General features: G+C 29.2%; 1 protein-coding gene across 1 annotated transcript in view; it reads right to left on the bottom strand.

Annotated features, from left to right (window-relative positions):
- LOC107440367 (pancreatic lipase-related protein 2-like) overlaps window positions 1-23,382 on the bottom strand; it is a 152,227-nt gene that overhangs the window by 109,068 nt on the left and 19,777 nt on the right. Inside the window, exon 2 of the mRNA XM_043048725.2 lies at window positions 9,686-9,960. Within this exon, the coding sequence (XP_042904659.1) occupies window positions 9,686-9,960 (275 nt within the window). The remainder of the gene's footprint in view (window positions 1-9,685; window positions 9,961-23,382) is intronic.

Genomic DNA, 23,382 nt, shown 5'->3' with positions numbered 1-23,382 from the left:
ATTATTTGTATATATATATATATATATATATATATATATATATATACTAGCCAAAATTTCTTTACGTAACTAGCAAAAATATAGAAATGAACCCCATTTACTACCATATTTCTAGCATATTTCTTTTTAGATATGTAACAGCTCTGATAGCTAATTTGGAAAAAAAATCAGTCTGCACAAGGGTTATAAGTTGTTATTATAAATGTTAGAAATAGAAAATTTCTGTATTTTGAAAATTACAGTAAATTTTCGTTAGTAAAGGATTCCTTAGTTTCAATTTGGGTAAATTAAATTTGTTTCAATCGAAAAAAAACTAAAGTGATTTATATTCTTAAAAAAGAAGTAAAAATCAGGCAAAAATAAGTAATTCATTATTGAATAACAGGCAAGCTTAATTAACCAACAATAGTATATTTAGTGTTCGCATAAAAAGTTTTTATATTTTTTTTTCCTCTATCTTTATAACGAATTGTTGCAGAATAATTGAAAATTCACATTTGCATTTAAAAGTATACGAAATAAGGATTACAAAAATTCAATACAACAAAAGAAATGTTTTATATACACTAAATTGAATTAATTTAAACATGGGATTATTAAATTGTGTATTATACCTTACTGATCTAATTCATATGTGAACGCTTAAAAGTGATTTTAATAAAGATGCATTTTAATGTAAAATTATTTAGTTTTTTGTAATAGTATTTTAAATTAAATCTATAAATAAATTATATATTTTATAAATATGAGCTGAAATGTCACATAAAAAATTCCTTTAAACATGAAATTATTTTGGAATAGTTTGCTTTTAATTTAATTTTCATTGTGTGAACAAATATTCAAATGAAATTTGATGAAATTTGAAATCCCAATAGCATTTAAATATTACTTAAATTAATAAAATCTTTTTAAACATAAATTATTTTTCAAACGCCTTTGTGATGACCGTCCTTCTCAAAGACGGTTCCTTTTTTCTTATAAAACAGATAAAGAATGATGCAAGGATTTATTTTGAAAAAAATACAAGACAGAAAAATCAAAATGGTAATAATAATAATACAAAAAAGTTTGTTTCTGAAATCAAAGCTCTGTGCTCCTTTGAAAATTTTCTTTTTCAATGCCTATCTGAGGAATGATCCTTACTCAATACAGGCATCTTAAGGGCAGATTTATTGGCTGCTCTTTTAAGGACTCCATGTCAAGGGAACCACCGTTGCTCCCACAATAAGGACAGATAGTACAGAGAATGAAAGAACATTCATGCCTTGCCCGGGATTCAAGCCCAGAACCATTCTGTTGCAAGGCCAGTTCCCTGACCGCCACTCAGTCGGGTATCCTTTGAAGGTAAAGTGGCAGAAACCGAAGGAAAAATATTCTTGGTAGAAGCAAATACTTATTACCACTTTTTCAATTAGGTTATTTTCATACGTAAACTATTTTTTTGGCAGAGTCAGGCCAAAACCTCCTATAACTGAAAGCCTCCACATGGTTTCTGATAAGTAGTCCGATCACACCACTATGAAGGTAAACCAGTTTACGAAAAAGTCATGTAATAAAAAATATAGTAAAAAGAAGAAAGTGGTAGCAAATATAAGTCTAAAAATTTGTATAATTTCTGAATAAGAGCAGAAATTTGGCAGTCCTGCTAGGCATCAACGCTTTAAGATTTGATGCAATTTGAAAGTACTTTTTTTTCTTGTATCAAAACGTAATACTCAAAACGTATAAAAAATACTAGAAAAACTATTCTATTACTAACATTAATTTAAGAAATTAAAGACAATTCTCACGCACTAGAATGCGTTACTAAATAATTGTATTATTTATAAAATGAACTTCATTTTCAAATGATGAAATATATCGTTCGCAATATATTTTGCTCTAAATTATCTAGCGCACAAAAACTGAAGATTTTTCTGTGTTTCAGTCTGAATCGCACAAATTGAAAAAGTAAAGTTTCTTTCTTTTTTTTTAAGATTTTTAATTCTTGCAGAAACATTTACTAGAATCACCTTAAAGAATAAAAGGGGTTTTTCCAAGAATATATTTTGTTGTTTGTATTAAAAGTGAGATTTTTTTTGTACTATGTATGCTAATATGCTCAGTATCGTCTATTTTCAAATCCGAGGAATTTCCTCACATTTATGCATGCACCAGATTTGCTTCGATTTCATTATTATAGGGGTGAGATGATAGAAAAGATGGCCTGTTATTTGTTCTGCTGTGCACCCCGTATTATTAAAGCTTCAAGACGTGCACACGTCAGCGTTTCACCGCTTCACAAAGTAAAATCGATCCGAAAGGGTAGATATTGCTTTCAAAAACTAACAGTATGTATATACATACAATTGATAATAACGTAGCTTTTGATCGAGGTTTTACTTCAAATTTATTATAAGTTTAAAGTAAAATCTCGATTAATCGTTGCTCAAAGATCCATTACTTACGAACCATAGATACGAAAAAATGACGAATGTGGGTTAATTTTAAATAACAAATTATGATTTGAAAATGTATGAAAATTAATAAATTTACATTAAGTATTAAAAAATAATATTGAAAAAAATAAATACTTACTGCAAAAATATTTAGGATACTAAAGAAGAATGTATAAATATATTTAGTTTTTTAAAATGTATAAAAAGTTGTAAAAAGAATAATAAATTTACAGTAGAACCTCGATCAATCGTTTATCAAAGGACCATTAAGTGCGGACAATAGATACGAGAAAACGACAAATGTGGATCAATTTTAAATAACAGATTATAATTTGAAAACGTATGATAATTAATAAATTTACTATAAGTATAAAAAATTATAAATGAAAAAATTATGTACTTACTGCAAAAGTATTTACGATGCTAAAGAAGAATGTATAAATGTAGTTAGCCATTTAAAATATATGGAAAGTTTGAACCATTGTTACAGATTGCTGTCCATTTTTTTGAAAATTCGTGCAAACGCAAAAAGTTTCTCATTGTTTTACAAATTTTTATACCTTCCGCAAATATTTGCTCTAATTGGTTGTGTTAAATTCGGTAGTTATCGGTATCAATTAGCATTTTTTTTAGCTTCTGCAAGCATTTTTTGAATCGACAACACCACAAGTTTATCAATTAATCATCTCATTCACACATTTTCATTACATTCATCACGTATTCATCAACTAATGCATTAACATCAAACCTGTTGTTTGAAGCGTTTTACTCGAACTGTAACAAATTCACCTTTTCTTCCCCGTTAACAACCCCTTTTTTTCTCAAAACAAATTAACTTCAATAATATTATGAAGTATTAGAAGAATTTTTGAACGCTACTAACCTGGTATTATTAACATTATAGGAATAGTATTTGTGAAGGGGCAATTAAAAAAATAAGATACATGCGAGTAAATGAATGATTCGGGAACGATGTATTGAGGTTCAATTGTATTTTGCTCCATTTTACATGCACACTCATATACACTGTAAAAAGTAGTGCAGTGATAAAACTCAAATACAATTTAAATGTATCAAAGTTTAGCAAAGTTGCTAAGAGTTACAAAAATGCTTTGATTAACATTTAGCAGGATAAGTACGAGTTAACATTCTCACAGTGTAAGAAGTGAAGAATAAAAGAAAACGATAAGTTACAAAACTGTAGAGTACTATCGATATAGTGTAAAAAGACGTGCGAGTCACGGTAGTTCAGAGGATAGAGCACTCGTCTTCCAATGAGAGGATCCACGTTTGAATCCCATCGACGTCTGGGTGATTCGAATTTTTGTCCCGATTCACACTGACCACAGTGCTGACGTAAAAGATCCTCAGTGGTATACGGATTATGGGCTAGATTTCCTTGCCGTCGCGTTCACCATGGGAGGTTTTCGTGTGCGTGTTAATTCTATCAGAAAGTAATCCACGAATGCTAGTTTGTCTAATTGCTTGCTCCTAGAGTTCTCTTGTCTTCTGGGTTATTTTCAAAATTATAAGACTACAGAGTTAAACAGACGTAAACTCAAAATTTTGCCAGATGTTCAACACTGGTTATAAACTCACGTGTATAAAGCAACATTTTTTTTCAAATGTGACATCACGCAGAAATTATTTTTTGCCGCTTTTCATAATAAATTTTATGATAATAACAGTTTGTACTAGTAACTAAACTTTTGCACAAATAAGCCCTTTCCAGTAAATTTCAACTTCTTAACTGAGTTTATACCTTTTTTCTCATCGTATCTCAAACAACTAACAAAACAAAGCAATTGTTCGAATTGAATGCCGCTGTAGAGGTTTTAAATATTCCACCAAAGTTATTTAAATGAATCTAGACCTTTTTCGAATAAATTTCAATGTCTTAACTGTGTTATAACTTTTTTTTCTCACTGTATCTCAAAGAAGAGCAAATTTCTTGTTCTTATTTTATCATTGTGTGGCGCTGTATAGGATTTAACTATTCCACATAAGTTATTTAAATATATCCAGATCATTTTACTTTTGAGGTTGAATATTTTATATGTTGGTATTGCTCATTTTATTGTAAATTTCACTCTATATGAATGATATTTTGTGCATTTTATGCTTTAAAAGGAAATTAAATTAAATGATAGCAAAAATATGAATGAAAATATTAGCTACATTTTAAAATATTTTTAATTTAAATTACAGTTTCTAAAAAACCAACAATATAATGTAAGTTTAAAACTATTGGAAAGAAATCTTTAGCCAGAAAATCTATTTTTCCTAGAATTTCGCGCTTTAAATTCAGAAATGCAAACGTCTCAGCTTTAGGCTATGATTATTTAGTTAGAATAAAACCTTTGTAAATCTGTTTTCTGTTTAAAAAGTAAACTAAAAAATATTGTTTTAAAATATTTCTACCAAATTCTGAGAAATAACATTCGCAACATTTTTTTTTTTTATTTCTTACGGCGATAACTTGTTTGAAGAGCTTTCATGTTATTTTTTTAATTTTTTTATTTTTATTTTACAACAGTCTTTAACTATGAAAATGAAAAAATGATTATCACCCCACCAATCACTTTAAAACGCTTCAAGGCAAAATTGAAATTAGCTTTTAGCTCTTATTGATGAGACTTTTGTATTAAAAAGTGTTTGCATTTTCGAATCGTTGAAAACAATATTAAAAATTAATAAGGCAGTAATTTTTTGTAAGCTTTAAAATGAATATACTGAAACTTTCCGTTAATAGATTTTATTACACTATTTTATATTTTGTCGAAAGTAAATATTATTTCAATATAATTATACTCGCATAGGAATCCATTACAATAAAATAGCTAGGGGCTATACTCTTGTATTTTCGATCCAATAAACAATCATTGACAGCAAACACATATATTATTAGGTGATAAAGAAGAAAATGTTCGAACAACTTGATGAAAAGTATTTCCATTTATAAGGATATATCAAACTTTAATTTCGATTAATTCAAGAACAATAGAACTGACTATATATTTTGCATGCTTTGATTTAGATATTTAACTATTTATTTAACACGTTCACGCCGGGTGTTGCGCCTGAAAGCGGGACGGAAAATAGAAAATACTGGTAGAAGAACTATTTCAATATTAGTTAATATTCGGGATGAGTTAACCTATTCTCAACAATAACAATTCACCGTAAGGAAATTTATCACGGCGAAGAAGCAATTCAATATAAAAATTGCATCCGTTAAAAACAATTGGTAGTTATGGATTTTTGTTATTCCCGGAAAAAAAATAAAAAATTTAATTTATTTGTTTCCAGTTTTTACTCCGGTGCACCGCCCGATGAGACAATCTAGCATGACCCACCGGTGGGTCGCCCCGGCGTGAACGTGTTAAATAAACTTTTCGCTTAATAATTCATTCAATTTTCCAGAAAGAAAATTAAAATAACAAGAGGCAATGGGAATACTAGCCCACTAATGCCTAAGTAGAAATTGTAGTTTAGTTGCGATAAACACCTATATAAAAAAAAGTGTTTTTTCTTTCTGTTAACTACTGTTTTAGCCCTAAAAACGTTTCATTCCATGACTTCCGGTTCAAATATTTATTTTACTAGTATATTCAGGGCTGCCCATTTTCTACGCGTTTTGTAAAACTTAATTCTAGTGGTAGCTATTCTAGTGGTTATATTTTAGGCATTTAAACTTATTTTCTGTACTTCTGTACTTCATTTAAAAGTTTATGGGCAGCGCCACTTTGTTCTAGCTATTCCGTGGAGAGTCTTTTAAAATTTTGAAAGCTTTGACTATTAAAAGTTTACCGTTCTATAAAATATTTAGCAAAAGCGTAGCAGTTGCAGGGCTGCCACCTTTCTACGCTTTTTTGTAACAATTTGTTTTAGTGGTAGCTAAGTTAATATTTAAACGCATTATTTTTTATTCATTTAAACTTATTTTCCGTACCACTACAGACAGATGTTTTAAAAGTTCATATGCAACGCCACTATTTTCCAACGATTTCGTGGTGTTTTGTGTTTTAAATGTTTACTACTAAACGATTGCTATTAAACGTTTAGGAACCACTTTTTTTTTAACAACGAAGAACTAAAGTAAATCGCTTCACTTCGAACGTGGCATCTATGACTTACCTGCTAGCAATTATGGATATTAAGTAGTATTATCTTTCATTTTTTACAGTTAATGTGGTGATGACTGTTATGAATTTAATTTAATGAAATTTTGACTACCACTAAATGAAAATAAGTCAAGCTTACATGAGCAAGTATTGAAAACAAAAATAAGTGTAACAAAGATGCCAACTGCTCCGGACACGCCAAAATTATTTAAGAAACGAAATATAATTTTATACTAACAGTTACAAATATTTGATAAACTTTGCATACTTTATAATAGCTTTAGCATGACTGAACTTTAGCAATGTGGCGAATTATATAAGCCTTCGAATTATTTAGAAATAGTGGTGGATAAAAGCCAAATAAATTTAATTTATTAAACCAAGAATCACAATTAATGAACTACCACTCGAAAAAAATTATTCGCTGTCCGGAGCAAGTTGGCATCTCTGGTGTAAGCAAGGTTCCCACAACCTGGAAAAAATTAATGAGTGATAACTAAACGTTTTCAAGACTACTGAAAAATGCTTAAATTTAGCTTTCATTTTGGAATTATGAAGTTATTTCCGAGGTAGTCATAGACATAATCAAGTTATTTCTCAAGGCTTTTTGGCCCCGAAAAGGCCTTTTACCTTTTAATCTTGATTTGTGAAATCGTGAAGTAATTTTCATCATGAGTTTTGAAAACAAGAAGAAAAATAAAATGAAAAATAATTACGATATAGAAAAAAGTACAAATAATTTTGAACTATTTACTGCAATTGCTACCAATTGGCTGAATCACAGCATCTATAAGAAATCAGAGTTATGAACATTTAGAGAAAAGACTGCAGTGTCATAATTTAAATTTATAAATTGAATTATAAGTATCGATAAAATATTAAAAGTTGTTAAGAATTAATTGAATCTATATGATTAAATAGCATCACTATCATTAAATTGGGCCAAGGGTCTGATTTTGGAACCTTCAATTAATATTTCTGCTTTAAAAATATTACTGTAATTTGCGGCGGAGCATTTTTTGTGCTTTTTTCATAAAATTGTGTGTTAATGTGCCATTAAATTTTAGTGAGGGTATTTCCGAGGCATTTTTTTGGCACACTCAAACATTTCCTGCAAAATACAAATTTTGTTGTTATGTTAAAACATTTAGATTTATCTCACTTTTGTTACCACTACAGACAGTGGGAACCCTATGTTGGTTTCAGAAATTATGATTATTTTATCTACTCTACCACTTGGGAAGTACTTCCTCAGGAACAGAAAAAGTCTCTACTAAAGTAATGCTAAGGTCTGCTAAAGTAACACTTCATATGTGTCAATTTAACCCTTTGGGGTCGGGGGATTCATAAAAGCATTCGTACAAAATCAGAATCAGGATGTAAATAAATAAAAAACGGTAGCTTAAAGGTAGGCATTGCTAATTTGATAGACTTGCGTTGCTTCTACTTTAATTATTGTTAGTTTAATCATATATATAATCAATGTTAGTTCAAAGTACTATAACTAAATAATTTTATTTTTAACCAAGTAATGGTGAATTAAATAAATCAAACAATTATAACCCCGCTCGCAAATAAACTGCTGTAGAACTACTTTGGTTATCAGTTTTATCTTTTTACCCTGATAGACACGGTTTTAACCCTTTGACTGCGAGTTTTAAAAAATGATTTTTCGTCCCGTTTATTATTCAAAATGACAAAATAGATCACAAATAAGGCAAATTTAGTATTTGAGATTTTTCTGACAAGCGGTTATCAATTTAGAGGCTGGGACATATATGTCCGGACCGTACTTAATAGTGGGATACATATGTCCCAACTGTAGTGATCAACTTAATACAAGGACATCTATCATTCCGGAAAAATTTCTTATATGGACTATTTTTTTTTACAGGGTGAAGCAATCAATTTCAACGCAATTGTTTCCTCAAATCAACGCTTGCTGTTCAATTCACGTTTGACGTATCTAAGCGTATCAGGCAGCATGCTCCCACCTCTCCACAATATGAACAGTGATGCCAACTTGCTCCGATATGTGGGAAAAGTTTTTCTATTGATAGCTTCGTTTATGTTTTTACTCATGTTTTTTTTTCAAAATTTTTTTTGACATAAATTCTTATGGAGCCTTTCTGGCCTATTGCATTTTTGCATATTTACTGCCCATTTTTTGCACCCATATATTTCCTTTAAATTAAACAATTATTAGTAGTTTAAAAATGCGAGATTTATCTCACTTTCACAACCACTTTAAAAAAAAACGCTAATCTTAATTTTATTTTTATAGATTACCACTTTTCAATGATATAGTATAATCACCAGTACCATCACCTACATCAAAAATTCTCCACACGATATTTTATAAGTAGTCTGCGCAGACAATTTAAAAAATTAACCAGTTGTGCGCATGAACCCAAATTCTATTTTAAATGTAATTGAGAGAAATTTCTCATATATATTTGAATTGAATCTGTTGTGGTTGACAAGTAAATAAGGCAAAGCAATAAAATTCATAAAGCCGACCGGCCTGTGTAGGGGTTAGGAAACTGCCCTTGCATTAGAAAGGTTCTGGGTTCGAATCCCTGGCAAGGCGTGGATGTTCTTCTGTACTATCTGTCCTTACTGTGGGAGAAACGTTGGCCCTCCTAATATGGTGCCCCTGAAAGAAAGACCAACAAATCTGCCCTGTGAATGCCTGAATTGAAGAAAAATGTTAACCTAGATGGGCAGTGGGAACAAAATATTCTTAAATTAACAAAATTTTTAGACATATATTTGGTACCACTTTCTTATTTTTACTAGATTTTTATTAAAAGGCTCTTTCGTAAACTGGCTTACCTTCATAGTGGTCAGATCGGACTACCTATAAGAAACCTTGTGGAGGCTTTTAGTTATAGGAGACGTTGCCTGTACTCAGATGGCAATGAATGTATTGACCAATCACTATTTGAATTTTTTCCTTTCGTAATATTTTCTTGAATGATTATTGCATGGGTTCTTTAGTAAAAACTTTTCCTGTCTGACTTCTCACTATTTCGAAATTTCTTCATTATCTAATTTCAATTTTCAAAAATAAATAGAAACAGATCAAAATTTCAAGACTAAATAGAAAGTAAAAAAACTTACCAAAACCCATGGATCATGTAAAGGATTCTCTTGGTATCCATGGATAATGAATTTGGTGGAGTGATTTGCATTGAATCCAGATTCGGAAATACTTGTTTGATTATCAGCATTTAAAAATTTGCCCTGGTGTACATTGTTCCTTGTAAAAAGCACAAAACGTGTATAAATTAAGCTACGAGGTTCTGGTAACAAATTGCATGGTCGGTATTGTGGATGATAAAAGTCTTTACCTAATTTGAAACAACCCAATTCTTTAATGCATACTTCATCACCAACTAGAAATAAGAAAGAAAATTAGTGGCTGGAAAAATAATTCCAAATCAATGAAATTATGAAATAAAAAATTCAAGTTAATTTGTAAATTGCAATATTCATTTGGCTTAATATTTTAATATTGAAGTATTGGGACTCAAACAAATAGTTCAATAAGTAATCAAAGTTCCTAAAAAAATTTCCCTTCCCTGGGCCAAATTTCAATTGATCAAGATCATATCGTTAAACTAAATGTTGGTAAGTTCCTGTTTTAACAAATTTAATTGAATAACTTTAAACTACCGATGCATTTAAATAGCTTAAACATACTTAAAAAAGACCATCTTGCAATATTTTTTTGTTATGAGTAATGACGAATGGTGAGCTATGTACAGGGTTTGGATGTACAGATATGGACACTTTAATTAAAAAAGAAATTAATTTTTTTGTTTTTTGCTGTAACTAATATCTCGATATATTATGCATAAGTCTAAATATTCAAAAAAATTAGGCAAAACTTTTGGATAAATTTGCAATTGGTTACACAATCATTGCTTTAAAAACTGCACAAGATAATATAAGATATTTAAAGTATATTTTGTGTGCACTTATATGTGTTTAAGTCAAGGTTTCATTCATCTTCTGCAAACTCTAAAAGTAAAGAAAAAATTAAATTTTTTGATATTCTCATAAAAATTTACTCTTTCATTCAATAATTTTTTTTTAAATGTTGAGTAAAGTCAAGATAGTTCGCTCCCCTTAAAGGAGATAAAAGGCCCACCATTAAAACTATTTCCCATCTAGTTTGTTTTAAAAGAATAAAATACCCATGGATAGGGAGAAATATTAACAGTTATTTTCTTATTCCAGTATCAGGATTCTTTTATTCGTACCGTAAACAAGCTAAATATGAAATAGTTTTACTACCAGTTTCTACCTTTTTTTCGGGTGCAAACAGCTCCCTTAACACGTTCACGCCGGGGTGACCCACCGGTGGGTCACGCTCGATTGTCGAACCGGAGTAAAAACTGGTAACATATAAATTTCATTTTTTAGTTTTTTTCCGGGAATAATAAAAATCCAAAATCCATAACTACCAATTGTTTTTAACGGATGCAATTTTTATATTGAATTGCTTCTTCGCCGTGATAAATTTCCTTACAGTGAATTGTTATTGTTGAGAATAGATTAACTCCTCCCGAATATTATCTAATATTGAAATAGTTCTTCTACCAGTATTTTCTCTTTTCCGTCCCGCTTTCAGGCGCAACATCCAGCGTGAACGTGTTATATAATTATTTTTATTTTCTAAAATTTCAGTTACGTTTCTTTTACACTTGGATAATGAGAAACTTTCTTAACCCTTTGACGTAGAATTTCCATTAAACATATTTTTTATACCTAAGGCTCCTCTACTATCAGAGCTGACCTATCAAGCAATATTGGAGCAAGCAAGTTCGCAAGTTAACGTTATGTTAGTATTAGTTATGTTATTACAGATATGTCAACTGCTCTGGACACGCCAAAATAATTTAAAAAACGGTAAATAAGTACAAAGTAAATTTTGCAAATAGTTGACAATATTTGCTTGCTTTTAAAAATGTAAAGCATATCACAAGTAACATACCCTCCAACTTATGAGGATTTTGAAAATAATTCTTTCTAGTGGTAGCGAACCAAAGTAGAAATTTTTAAAGCAAATGGATCTCTCATTAAACTTTTATCAGAACTTAAGAATCTAGCCATATGGCCTGCACTTTTATAAGTAATAGTGGACAAGTTACGCTAAAATTAATTTTTTCTAAATATTAAGACATTAATTTTGCTACCGTCAGAAAAGAAGATTTCTGAAACTACGGAAATTCCGTAGCAGTTGGAGGGTATGCAAGTACTATAAAGTGGTGAATTATATAAGCCTACGCATTGTTTAGAAATAGTGGTGGATTGAACTCTACTAAATCAAACTTATTAAGCCAAGAATTACAATTAATAAACTACCACTTTAAAATATTTATTCGCTGTGCTTATGTTAGCTCTTTGCTCCAACAATAAATGATAAGTCGACCTGTCTAATTCAGGGGCTCTATTTGTACCTTTTTTATTATTTTATAATAGTATGTCTCAAAATAAGTGTAAAATATTATATTTATCATTTGAACAAATTTTGATTGAGAAATACAGTATCGGACTCCGGTGTCCTTTTTTGCGTTAAAGGCAAAATTTTCGATACATGGTTTCCAAACAATAATAATTCAAATTTGTACTTATTTGCAGTTAAGATCGATGCGAAGCAATAATTTATCATTGAAATTTCTTCAATTTACAAAATCATTTATTGTCAAATTTTTGATTATGAAGGAAAAAAGAAATTCTAACTATTTATTTTGGATTTCGGATTTTAAGAGTTAATATAATTCTGAAAATCTAACAGATTTTTTTTTGGTAACTATTAGATTGCTCTTTACAATTTAAAAAATACCAAAATATATTTTTACTGGTAATTAGATCATCAGAAAAAAAATATATTACGAAAGTCTTATCTGTTGTAAAGGGATAACGCAAAAAATCATCGCTGTATAATTTGCAAGTTTAGTGCCCTAAAAAAAACAAAAGGATAGAAATCCAAATTATCCGAAAAACGATTTCATAAATTAAAATATTTCAATCAGTAAACTATTTTATCTTATCTTACATACTCCTATATTTTCTGCAACTATATATTTTTCTTTAACCAATTTTCTAGTAAACTTTTAACAGTAGAACAGACATATAATTTTTTTATAGTCCATAACAGTTACTTTTCTTTCTTGGCCACAACAAAACATCTTACAAGGTTGCGCTTATAAATTTAACGCTTCCTGCCTTAGGCGTGAAATTTGTCGAAAGCTTCATTGGCTTGTAATGCATTATTTTATAGTTTAAGTTAAATAAATATTTAATGGCTTTGCATGTTTGCTTTTGAAATTCATGCACGCGTGAATGTTAACTGCCCAACCATTCACTAGCAATTAAGATTGTAGAAATTGTAAGTCTCAAGGTTTCAGTTTTCATATATTTTGATAGCCTTCATCTTTAATGTTTCAATTTTTGAAAGCATCACGCAAAAACATTACCCATAAAAGTTGTTTGATGTATCATATTTTTAAGAGGTTGAGTTCAGTTGAAACCAAAATGTATGGTTTTAAATATGACTGTCCTTGATAAAAATGTATTATGTTTCTATACGCATTGAACTATTCAATGTAATTACTTAAAATGTATTTCTCCTTAGCTAAGGAAAGTTATTATCACAAAAAATATTTGTAATTTCGTAATTTTTTTTTATTCCAATTGAATAATAACTTGCATGAAAATATCGCTTATAAAATCTTTTTAAGAGAGATTCTTAATATTTTCCTTCTTATTCTTCACTCCTTTTTACACTTCCTATGTAATTCTTAATAACTTTTGCTCTATTTGTCGGACTTTTGTTTTTTATCTAGAAGAGTGGGACTCGTAAGAAGCAATGTTTTTAAATTTCATTTTTCTGCATTATTGTCTCTAATACCAACATCAACTATGATTACTCAGCGCTGCGATTGCTCAGCGGATAGAACTTTCGTCTCCCAATGAGGTGATCGAGGTTCGAATCTCAGCAGTGGCTGGTAGATACGAATTATTCTCCTGGCTATCACCGAAGACAGTACTGACGTAAAATATTCTCAGTGGTAGACAGGTCATGGGTTAGAATCCCCTTCTCGTCTGGCTAACAGTGGGAGGTTTTCGTGGTTTTTTCTCCTTGAAACGAAAATGCAGATTAGTTCCATCAAAATGCCATCCCCGATGGCTAGTTTGTCCCAATGCTTGATCCTAGAGTTCCCTTGTCTTCCGGTTTGTGTTCAAAATTATAAGAGTATGAAGTTGGAAATTGGATCAGCTGCTCAACACTGGTTATAAAGGTTTTAAAATAAAATCTTATTAAACTTATAAGATACTCAGTGCCCGTAAATACCTTAGATTGGCTTGCGACTGTATAAAGCATAATGTGCTTGTGATACTTGTAGCTGCTAATATTTTTTTAAAAATTTTTTTGCATTTTTTATTTTTATTTCAAAGCCGACCGGACTGTACAGGGGTCAGCGAACTGACCTTGCATCAGAAAAGTTCTGGGTTCGAATCCGGGCAAGGCAGGGATGTTTTTTCATTTTTCGTACTATCTGTCTTTACTGTGGGAGCAACGTTGGATAACCTAATATGGTGCCCCTGAAATAGTGGACAACATGTTTGCCCTGTTAGTGCTTGAGTTGACGAAATGTTAACACAGTTGAGCATTTGAATTTTTTTTTCCTTCTGATAAATGTAGTAGGGAAATGGAACTTTTGGATTTGGAGCTCTGTTATTGGCAGAAACTAAGTAAATTTACCACCAATTTTTTAATGTTCTGGGGAAAATGAGGTGATTAGATTCCTATAACTGAAGTAATTCGGCAACACCTTTTTTAGCAGAGATATAATGGGGAAAACTTCATGGGCGTAACTTATTTAAACCCCCTGAAAGGTTAACTGTTATGACCTAAAATATAGGTTAAACTATAAAAATAAATAACACATAATCAAATTCAAAATATAAAAATGCACTAAAACTGCCTACATAGCTTAAAACATAGGAAATTCAATTATGAACTGACAACATTTTGCGTAGGCTATTTAAAATCAAAGAAAAAATGCATGTCATCACAGAAATAAGGAAAGTTTTAAAATATTAAATTTTTTTCCTGTTTTTACATGAAATTCGTTAGTGAGTCTGACATATTTTTATTCATTCTTCTATGAAATTTAGTCAAAGATTATACAATGATTATTTTATTGTTGCGTGGTTTTAATATCGACTTTCAACATCCACATTTGCATATAAAGTGCATCACTGTCTTTGTTAGCAAAAAATTTTCTTTTATTTATCTACGTACATAAATTTTGTTTGTTTGAATTAGACAAGCAATAGAAGTAAAAAATGGAATAGTTTCTCAGAAAAATGCATTGATTTTTTTAAACCCATTAATTCTTTATTATAAAAATATGTATATACAAGGTATTAAAAATTCAAGTTTCTAGTTCAACAATAAAAATAAAAAAATATTTAAAATAGCTTGTTGTTAACTGTGTTGCGTCTCATTTCTTTATCTCTTTTAATATTTCAATAAATATACGATATAACATTTTTTAAAAATTCAAATAGTTAGTTCAATTATAAAAAAAACAGCTTATTGTAAATTGCTTTGTATCTCATTTATTAATATCTTTTTTTTTAATTTCAATATATGGATGAAATAAACGATACAATTAATAATCATTTTAATCAGTTTTAGGAACTCATTTCTCTGCCCCATACAATATCTGGATAACAATTTAGGAATTGTTTAAAAGATTTAGTTAGTTTAAAAAATGTGTTACGCCATTTACCCTTTGAGACAGATAAGACACCGGTGTCCCTTTCATATTCAGATTTCCCTAATCCTTTAAGTGCACGAAATGTATATTTTGGTATTTTTTAATTATGAAAAACAGACTTATAGTTACTAAAATAAGCTGTTATTATATTTGTACTAGCATCGGAATTATATTTGTGCTAATTTGCATAATTGTACATATTTTTCGTTCAAAATTTTACCAATAATATTTTTTTGAAAGTTAAAGAATTTTCAATGATGAATAAAAGTTTCTCTTAGTTTTAAATAACTGCAAATAAGAGTACATTCGAGAAATTATTGTTTAGAAGAATTTACATTTTACGCTGAAAAAGGCACCTGTGTTTCATGATGGATATCATAACCATAAATAATTAAAATGTTAAATATAATATTTTTCACTTATTTTGACCTAAGTTAATACAAAATAATAAAAAAGTATGAAATATAATAAAACTTTTGCCCCAAAGGGTTACTCTCCTACCACAAGTACAACAGTAACGTAAACAGAGACTATATAATGGTAGTAGTAATTTTACTTATAATATTTATGTTAAAAATAATAAAACACACATCTTAAAACAGGAAGGGAAATCCCATTTTGTATTGTTCCACATTAAATTTGAGAAAGAACTGAGTCTTCATCTGCATTTCCAATTTAACCAACGCCTCCTATAACTGAATGCCTCCACACGGTTTTTTACAGGTAGTCCGATCAGACCACTGTGAAGGATATCCACTTACCGAACGAGTCATTTAATACAGAATATAGTTAAAAAAAGAAAGTGGTAGCAAATATGTGACTAAAAATTTATTTTATTTATGAATATTATTGGCTTGCCTTATTCACTTGTCAACCACTACAGATTCAATTCTCAAATATATAAGATAAAATTCTCTCAATTACTTAACTAAAAGGTTTTGGGTACATGCGCACAACTGGTTCGCTTTTTAAGCAGTCTGCGCGGACTACTTATGAAAGACCGTGTGGAGGCTTCTTGATGTAGGAGGTGATGATTTAACCCAGAAGACAAAAGTATCTGTTTTCTGCAAAATTAATTCTAAAAGTAAAACATTTGAGATAACACTTTCTGCTTTTTTGAAAAAAAGTGGGGAGGACCGTTTTTCTACAGAACCTCAAGAGCACAAATGTGTAAGAATAAATTCATTACGCATTCTGGGGTCGTAGCTCCCGTGGTAAATAAGAATATATTGATTTTATAAAACTGAAAGTAGGGACAAATTTTTCTAATAATTTGTCTATTGAAAGGACACAAACTGATTTAAAATTTTAAAATTTCTAAAAAATTGTGGAACGCTGAATTTATTAAAAAAAGATTTCCTAACTTTACGTAAATTTGTTTACATTAGGAAAGTAATATAAAGATTTCATAATAATCGTAAATATACTATCACTATTAAAAATTTATAAAAATTGGCTCTAAAACTCATTTCCATACCTTATACAAAATATGGATAACTAAGCGGAAATGCTTTAAAAGTTTTATTCAGTTTAAAAAAGTAATACGTCAATAGTACCTGACCACAACACAAATATAGCAATAATGTAAATCGCGTCTATATCAAAAGAGTAGTAATTTTACTTATAATACTTATGTTAAAAGTAATAAAACATACATCTTGAAGCAAAAATGGGTATCCCTTTCTGTTTTAAGTTATATTTTTGTATGACACTAACTTTGAAATGGAACTGGGTCTTGATTTTTAATCTAAATATAAAAATCTATATTTCAAATTTTACGCAGAAACAGATATATCTGTTTTATGAAGAATGAATTCTAAAATTACAACATTTGAAATAACTCTTTCTGCCTTTTTGAAGAAAAAAAACGGAGTGTCTTTTTTTAGAAAACCACGCACAAATGCGTTAACATAAATTTATTACTCATTCAGGGGTCGTAAGCTCACACGATAAATAAGAAAAGGGCTTTTTTAAAACCAAAAGTTGGGTAAATATTTTTTAATAATTTATCTACAGAAAAGATACCAACTGCTCCACTTTTTGCAATTTCTAAAGGCAAGTGGTATCCTAAATAGATCAAAAATAGCATTAACATAATTTTACTACCATTATTATAAATTATCATGGGGACCCAGGTGTATATATATATATATATATATATATATATATATATATATATATATATATATATATATATATATATATATATATATATATATATATATATATATATATATATATATATATATATATATATATATATATATATATATATATATATATATATATATATATATATATATATATATATATATATATATATATATATATATATATATATATATATATATATATATATATATATATATATATATATATATATATNCCTGCCAACTTTTACGCATTTGGCGTAAAATTTTATTTCTATATTTAAAGTGGTAGTAAAATGTATGTTTTCTATATATTCCTTATATTTATAAACTTAATTTATAATCTTTTTGACCACCACTATTTTTAAAAAAGTTTAGCTTATATAGTAATATGTAATATATATATTATGTCTTCAAGTACTACATTTTTCATGATATTTGTAAATATTATTACTTTCTTCTCTTTCAAGAATCGCCTCATATTTGGCAATAACTTACAGATTTTAATCATAACATTTAAGTAATAAGTTATAAATCTGTTAAAATTGAAATGATTAAGAAAAATATTCAAGTATTTCAGATAAGTTATAAAAATTAAAAAAAAAGTTGAAGAGAAAACATATATCATCTTGTCTTTACATATTAAAAAAAAAAGAAAAAAACATCGAGTCAAGAAAAGTAATATCTTTGACGGATGAAATAATACAAATATTGCAAAAAATCATTAGTTTCAATAAGGCTCTCAAAATTCATTTTTCAACTTTTTTACTTTAATTAGATCGAAGTTTTTTTTTCATATTTAAATTATTTTTTCACGATTTACGCCACATTTGATGTTTTACTAATATATATTCTTAAAAATAACACTTTAAATTTTAATTTATTTTTTGAAACTGACTTATTAGTAATTAAACTTGGTGAAAAACAAGAACAAAAAATAACTCAAAACCTTTTTATTAAAAACGAAACAGTTTTTATATTATCTGGAGTAATAAAATGCTGCTTTCTAGTCATTTTTTAAACTCTTCTTAAAATATCAAAGAAGTTTTTAAATAGATGACAAAAGATAGACAGCGAGGCCATTTTAAATGTCGGATAATGTAAAAGCTATTAAAATATACACCAATATGATTTACAACCAATTACGATCGAACTTTTTGCAGAACATTTGAAAATAGTTTTAACATGTACTTTAGAAATTAAAAATAAAAGTTACCACACTACACTTCCTGGTAAGTTTACCTATTACCTCCTACATCAAAAAGCCTCCACACGGTCTTTTATAAGTAGTCCGCGCAGACTGTTTGAAAAAGAACCAGTTGTGCGCATGGACCCATAACATTTAATAAAAGTAATTGAGAAAAATTCATCATGTATATTTGAAAATTGAATCTGTAGTGGTTGACAAGTGAATAAGGCAAACCAATAATATTCATAAATAAAACAAATTTTTAGTCATATATTTGCTACCACTATCTTATTTTAACTAAATTTTGTATTAAATGACTCGTTCGTAAAGTGGATGTCCTTCACAGTGGTCTGATCGGACTACCTGTAAAAAACCATGTGGAGGCTTTTAGTTATAGGAGGCGTTATTTTACCTCTCTATAATGTTATACTTAGTCTTACATTAGTTTTAATCATGAAATAATAGAAGAAATTAATGTAAGCGATTTGCCTATAAAATCGTAAAATAAATGCACGAATATAATTTGCTATTGTACAGCTCTAAAAAGCTGCAGGGCCGCTGAGTTTTTAATCATCATCATCATCATCGAAATATATCTGGGCACCTGGGGCCGTTAGCGGTCTTTTTCCCATTCGTCTTGTATTGTAGTCTTTAAGGTGGTTCTTTCTGGTTCTTTCTGGTTTCTGTGGTTCTTTCTGAATAAAGGAAATTAAATATTTTGTATTTTAGTTAAAATTACGTCACTACAAAAATGAGCTGCCATCGGTCAGAGGTGTATGTCTTCTCTTAAGTTTTCAAGAGTAAAAATTTTGTTGAATCCTTCGACTGAGTTTTAAATCGTTGCACGTTTTTCAAGACATGAAAAACGCCTGTATGAGTGAGTGGTAGTACAAATTTGTTCATATTAAGTTAATTTTTTCTTTCTGTATCCAAACATTTTCGACTAAATAAGGTTCTATGATCAAGTATCCTTTTTATTTACTCATTGTCACACATATATATAAAACTATTATTACCCCGCCTACAAATAAACTGCAATAAAAATAGTTAGGCTACCAGTTTTATCTTTTTTTCCGTGATTGTCGCCACCCTGAAAATGCATATATGACTTGCCCGTCTCGACGAGGTGAAACAAATTAAGCTAAAAATAAAATAAATAAGAAAGCCAAATACGTATTATTTAGGTTTAAATATTTTCGGAAGCTAAGACTTACAGATTAACCTCCTCGAGTCATATATGCATTATCAGGGTGTCGATAATCAGGATAGAAAAGACAAAATTAGTAGCCAAACTATTTTTATAGTAGTTTATTTGTGAGCAAAGTAAAGATAGTTTGCTTTATTTAATTCATCACTACTTAGTTCGAATTAAAAACTGTATAGTTACACATTTAACTCACACGGATTGGATGTGTTAGATTTAAAGGGAAATCAAAAATAATTCTGAAAAATCAGCTATGTCTTAACTTATAGCTACCGTTTTTTATTTTCTACCATCCTGATAATGATTCCATACGAATGCATTTATGACTCACCCGTCCCGAAAGGGTTAACAGCGATGGTTAGGGCTACGTTTCCTACTTTCTAAGCTTTTTGAAAAAAATTATTCTAGTGGTAGCTATGTTTATGTTTTATGCATTATTTTTAATTCATTTAAATACTTATTTTCCACACCACTACATATAGATGATTTAAAAGTTCATTTTCAACGCCACTTTGTTCTTGTTCTTTCATGGTGAGGCTTTTAAAACGTTGGTAAGGCTCCTAAAAATTCTTAAAACTTTGGTTTTTAAGTGTCTACCACTCTGTAAAATATTTTACAAAAAGCGCAGAATTTGCAGGCCTGTTAGAGAAATGTTGGTCTAGGCATATTTGCACTAGGTCACGTAGCTAACCTGATATTTTTAAGGGTAAGCAACCGATTTAGTTTTAAATTATTGCGAAGACAGAATTTAAGAATATATTGTTACTATTGAAATATTGTTGGAAACGCGAATATCTTGTTTCTTCACTGTAACATACCTGCCAACTTTTAATCCTTTCAAGGATGATTTTCGCCAGTGGTAGTCAAATGGAATATAAATTGCAATTATAGGCAGAAAAATAATCTGTATTTTGAACAAGCTTATGCAACCTTCAACAACTTTATTACAAATTTATATATATGCTTAATTTATTTAAAAATAGTGGTGGATCAAAAATATTATAAATTAAGTTTATAAATGCAAGGAATATATAGAAAGCATACATTTTACTACCACTTTAAATATGGAAATAAAATTTACGCCTAATGCGTAAAAGTTGGCAGGTATGCTGTAACGGTTTAACGAAATATATATATTTTATTTTAAGACAATACGTGGAAATATATTTCCTTTTAAAAGGAAAATTTTTTTTTGTACAACTGCATACAAATAATTTAAACAAATATATAAAAGAGCACCGATCTAGATAGTACTATTGTTATATTGTTATTAGTCTATTGTAGAAAAATCTTTAGTTCACTAAACCAGAAAATATTTTCTCGCAAAAATTGCAAATTTCGGAAACGATTGAAGAAGATTATTTGGTATGGTTGGTTGGTTGGTGTCGTATCCTCTATAGAATCATATTTCATGGTGTGCTTGAATAGTTTTTGTTATTTCTATGGNAAACCAGAAAATATTTTCTCGCAAAAATTGCAAATTTCGGAAACGATTTAAGAATTGAGAAGTTTATTTGGTATGATTTTATGCATAATAGGGGATTTTATGCTATTAAATAAAACTTTTTGATCATTTTCGCTCAATTGTTTCTAAAACAATTGTGGGAAAAGAGGCATTGTATTATATATTCAGAGTAAAACACTCATTTTTCTGTAACGATACATATCTAAGCTGTTAAAAATATCTATTCAATTAAAATAATAAAGAATATTTCCTCTTTTTCAGAATCGAAAAATTCAGAATGATACAAAATTAACTTTTTCGTTGATATCTGTAGAACCAGTTTTAAGTCAAGCAGTCAGAAAAATGCTTTACTTGCTTACGGCATAATTATATTTTTAACACGTCTCAGTTCTTACCTTGAAAAATTCTTTTACATGCACTTTTAATTTTTCTGATAAAACTTGGTTACAGTGAAGCTTTTTCTCTTTTAAAACAATAATATAGATTATCACAGTTTAGTATTAAAGTTAAAAATGAGTTTTGTTTGCTAATTTGCATCAATTTTAAAATAGCAAAACATATTAAGTTAAAAGGTTAAATATAAAATGCTCAAACAAAATAATGAAATATAAATAATATAATAGAATTGTTTTCTTAGTGAATTTAAACAGAATGTTTTATTTTAATCATTTTAATCAATAAAATAATTGCATAACTGCCAACTTTTACGCATTTGGCGTAAAATTTTATTTCTATATTTAAAGTGGTAGTAAAATTTATATTCCTTGCATTTATAAATTTAATTTATAATCTTTTTGACCACCACTATTTTTAAAACTGTTAAGCTTATATAGTAATATGTAATACTGTAACGGTAGTCCGCGATAACTATTCCAAAATACAACGTAAATTTCTGCCTAAAATTGTAATTTAAATCCAATTTTGCTACCACTGGGGAAAATCATCCTCAAAAGGATTAAAAATTGGCAGGTATGTATTTGAATTTCTATAAGATAACACTAATGAACATATTTTTAAATGTTCTATTAACACGTTCACGCCGGGAAAAGTGATAATACTGGTAGAAGAAGAACTATTTCAATATTAAATAATATTCGGGAGGAGTTAATCTATTCTCAACAATAACAATTCACTGTAAGGAAATTTATCACGGCTGGATGCTGGATATTGGGGCTATCTCGGCGTTTGGCGCGAGGCGCCACTAACCAATTCATCGATTCTGTTTTGTCGTATTCTAGGAGGTCCTAAATATCTTTGAAGTTGTAGTATGTTGTAACAACAAATCAAGTCCTTAAAGAAGCAAATCTTTAGTTTTGAAGTGAAAATCATCTTTGGAATGGGGAGATCCCCTTGAGTAGAGTTGTTTGATAAAGTTAATAGTATTATGATAGTATGCAGTCTGAGCATAAAAGGCGGTAATTCGGCTGAAATTCGAATAATATTAATATCAAACAACTTATTGAAATCTGAAATTTATCACGGCGAAGAAGCAATTCAATATTAAAATTGCATCCATTAAAAACAATTGGTAGTTATGGATTTTTATTATTCCCGGAAAAAAACTAAAAAATGAAATTCATTTGTTACCAGTTTTTACTCCGGTGCGCTGCCAAGATGAGACAATCTAGCGTGACCCACCGGTGGGTCACCCCGGCGTGAACGTGTTAAATAATGTTTATGTCGGTATAAAGTTAAATTTTGTGAATTTCCTAAGATTTATTAGCTAAGCCTTTCACGGCATGATCCGCTGTGGTATATTCCTTAGTACTAAAATATTTATTATTTTACTCTTTTCTCTAATCTATTATTGTTGCAACTGTATTTTTAACGCTGTTTTTCGAAGCTCTGGCAACGAGGGAGATAAATAAAAAAAAGTCATATTTTACGTGTCTTGTAGCGATGCGATGGTTTGAAACTATATATATAATCTTGCCGGCAAGAATTATCTGGTCTTTAAAACAGAAAAATAACTTAAATATTTTCGAAGCTATTAAAAAATTTCAGAAATCGC

This window comes from Parasteatoda tepidariorum, chromosome X2 (genome assembly GCF_043381705.1).
Source record: "Parasteatoda tepidariorum isolate YZ-2023 chromosome X2, CAS_Ptep_4.0, whole genome shotgun sequence".
Classification (NCBI taxonomy): Eukaryota; Metazoa; Arthropoda; class Arachnida; order Araneae; family Theridiidae; genus Parasteatoda; species Parasteatoda tepidariorum.
Note: the sequence above shows the minus strand (reverse complement) of the source record. Positions and strands in the feature narration are given on the sequence as shown.